Below are 3552 nucleotides of genomic sequence, written 5' to 3' on the forward strand. Positions count from 1 at the left end.
TTAGTTAGTAAATGTAGTTGTGAAGGATTGTATATTGAATGTTTTGCAGGAAACGAAAGATGGCATCAGAAGGAGCCTCTGGATCAAAAAAGGCACACAACAGTTGGTTGTTATTCAGAAGTGAGTTTATGGCCACAATAGTTGACCCTGACATGACAGCCAAACAGAAAAGTGATGTTGCGTTAAATGCATGGAAGACTCTGTCCACTGAAGAAAAGATGAGGTACACTGAGGAGGCAAAGAAAAGAAGGCCATAAAAGGGAGAAGAGAAAAAGAAACATGTCCCATCATTTCTAACCCAAGTGTCCCTGAAGGGTTTAAGAAAATTACTGCACTTTATGAATAATAATGAAGACTTAAGGGAGAGGGTTGAGAGGATGGGCTTTGAGAGGTTGGTGAAAGTTGGATTAAAGAGACTACACTGTGATCTCATTGTGACCATACTGAGATTATATGACCTGCCAATGCATCAAATTACAATCAAGGGAAAATCAGAGAAAATAGGAGCACAAGATGTTGAGCAGTCGCTAGGAATCCGTCAAGGTATAGAGGAGTTGAAAACGAAGGTTGATGAGGGTGATACTATGTATCAGGAGTTGAGAAATGAATATTAGAAAGTGTCATTCAATAAAATACTAAAAGACATTACTTCATGGGAGGAGGATCACAGATTTGAGTTTTTATTTATGCTGTACATGCTGGGTAGTTTTCTATGTCTGAAATCAAGCTCAGAAGTGAGTGAAAAGTTTGTCAGAGTCATGTATTGCAGAATAGATGACTTTGGAAAGTATGATTGAGCTGCCTATATTATAGAGGACCTTTGGAAAGAAATGGGAGACTATGTCAAAGGGTATAGGTAAGGCAATGAAGGGCAGGGGAGCAACACTGGTGGTGGCTGCATATACTTGCTTCTGATATTACTATTTTGTTTCTTGATGTGTTTGCATTTGAGTACTATTGTGCATGACATTAATGTTGTATATATGTGCCTGGCTTGTAGCATTTTTTTTGTGAGCATTTTAACCTCAACATGCCTGTTGGTCAAGAGTCCACTGTTGCAATTGAATATTAGACTACTGAGAAGATAAAAGAATTGGCCAGCAAGAAGAGGAAGAGTGTTAGAGGAATTATGTATGGAGAAAAAGGTGGTGAAGCTGTGATAGGGAAAGAAGAGAGGATAATTGTAGAGTTTTTGGACCTGGTATGTGGTATAATTGGTAAACTAAAGTTTTTATTTTGTAACCTGTACTTCTTATCTGCCATAGTTAAGTTGTCATTTTCTATATTGAAGTTCTGATTCGCTTCAGTGACATAGAGCTTTGTTATTGTTAAGTTGTAATTTGGCAAACTCAAGTTGTTATTCACAATACTTATGTTATGATTGGCCATATTGAGCTTGTCATTAGGTATACTGAAATTGTGAACCTATCATTTGTCATTGTGAACCTGCCAAGTGCCATACCTGAGTTGTGATTTTGTTTACTGAACTTATCATTTGCAAAAGTAAACTTGTGATTTCCCATAGTGAAGTTTTCATTTGACATATGTGAGTTGTGATTTTGTATACTGAACTTGTCATTTGGTATAATGAACTTGTCATCTGCCATACGTGAGTTATGATTTAGTTTACTGAACATGTCATCCCGTATAATGAACTTGTTATCTACCATACCTGAGTTGCGATTTTGTTTACTGAACTTGTCATTCGCAAAAGTAAACTTGTGATTTCCCATAGTGAAGTTGTCATTAGGCATACGCGAGTTGTGATTTTGTATACAGAACTTGTCATTCGGTATAACGAACTTGTCATCTGCCATACGTGAGTTGTGATTTGGTTTACTAAAGTTGTCATTCTGTATAATGAACTTGTCATATGCCATAGTGAAGGTGTTTCCCATAGTGAACTTGTTATTCTGTATACTTAGTTAATAAATGTCTTTTGTATGTAGGAGTTGAAGAAATTACGCGAGCGCTTAATGAAGAGGATAGAGGAAGGGCAAAAGATGCTGATGAAAATGGTGGATGAGAAGCTGATGAAGGTGCAAATCCCAAGATAGGGAGATAGTGGGAAAGATAAATCAAGAAGAAAGGCTCAAGTTGAGACAATACCTACAATTATCAGTGGGTCTAAAGATGATAAGGAGGACAGGCGCAACAATGATGACACAACTGAGGAAAAGGAGAAGGATGAAGTAGGTAGTGAAGATGGAGATAGTCATAAGAAGGATGACACGGAGGATCACAGTGAGAATAAAGAGATGGAGGAAGAGGGTCAAGGGGATAATGATGACATGAGCGAAGGGGGCATGGAACACAAGGGTGATGGAGAGGGTGATGACACATAACCACTTGTGATGGAGAGTACAACACCCATAACTAGTTCTCCTATGGAAGTGCCACCTAATATTGAAGGTTATGATAGGGAGGGTGACATACCCGCAGCCAGTTTCCACATGAAAGTGCTAGGCAGCATTGTAGGTAATGATACAGAGGGTGACATACCTGCAGTCAGTCCTCCTAGGAAAGTGTCACCCAGTGTTGAAGGTGATGATGCAGAGGGTCACTTACCGATGGAGGTATCCCCCTGGCCATTATTGAATATGTTGGGCTTGATCTAGAACCTGTATCTGTGGAGGCACAACAACTAAGGACATTTACTAGGTTTCGATTTAGCAAGATCAAGTCTCTTTGGTTGGAGTTGAAGGCACAATCAAGAGTAAATAGGCCTATAGAGCCTAAGGATATTTTTTTCAACTTAGTCAGTTGAGCTGTTAAAGTTGATAAGGGCGAGATGTAAGTGGAAATCTTAGCTTATGTAATGTTATTTGTTGAGTACATGTTAACATAACACATCTGATAACTCACTTGAATATGTTTCAATCCTTTGATCAGATGTTCGATGAAGACATCCCCCGACAATTGGTGCATTCACTTAGTGGAAATAATCGGGTAAGTAACCGAGTGATGTTATTGGTCTGTAAGGCTTTGATACAAGAGCAACAGGCAGTTGAAGGGTGAGTTAGGAGGCATATATTTGATGCAAACTTCATGGTGAGGTTTCTATATTACTAATATACTTTGTTGATTTACAAGATTGTAAATGGAAATGACAGAATAAAGTGTGTTACAATGAATAACAACTTGGTTTTGTGCATTTCACAAGCCATAATGGCCTGTGATCTAGCTCGTTGGGATCCTAGCCAACATGCACAACAAACACTTTTGTATTACGTTGGCTACAACATAAGTGATTGCGACTTGATTTTGGGTCTTGCTCTAATTGGGGAGCATTGGTTCTGTTTTGCTTTCGAACCAAAGACCCGAAAGTTCAATGTCCTCAATTCTATGCAAGTTGTAACATCTCAAAATTTGAAACCCTAGTAATGGGAATGTGAGAAATGAGACATCATTGATAAGCATAAGGTGTGAGTAAAGCATGGAACCCAAAATGGCATGAAACCGACTTTAATGGGAATGTGAGAAATGAGACATATCTCGCTGCAAACTTCTTTATAATATCAAACCTGTACATAGCTTCCTTAAAGGCAACAG

General features: G+C 38.5%; 1 protein-coding gene across 1 annotated transcript; it reads left to right on the forward strand.

Annotated features, from left to right (window-relative positions):
* Window positions 1-377: 377 nt before the first annotated feature.
* On the forward strand, window positions 378-2345 carry LOC114758817 (high mobility group nucleosome-binding domain-containing protein 5-like). The gene is made up of 3 exons (XM_028947900.1): window positions 378-566; window positions 1073-1201; window positions 2058-2345. Exons 1-3 carry the CDS (start codon window positions 378-380, stop codon window positions 2343-2345), a joined length of 606 nt encoding a protein of 201 aa, XP_028803733.1.
* The last annotated feature ends 1207 nt before the right edge of the window (window positions 2346-3552 follow it).

The sequence above is a fragment of the Neltuma alba genome, unplaced genomic scaffold (assembly GCF_004799145.2).
Source record: "Neltuma alba isolate B1F8T4 unplaced genomic scaffold, ASM479914v2 tig00010755_pilon, whole genome shotgun sequence".
Lineage (NCBI taxonomy): Eukaryota > Viridiplantae > Streptophyta > Magnoliopsida > Fabales > Fabaceae > Neltuma > Neltuma alba.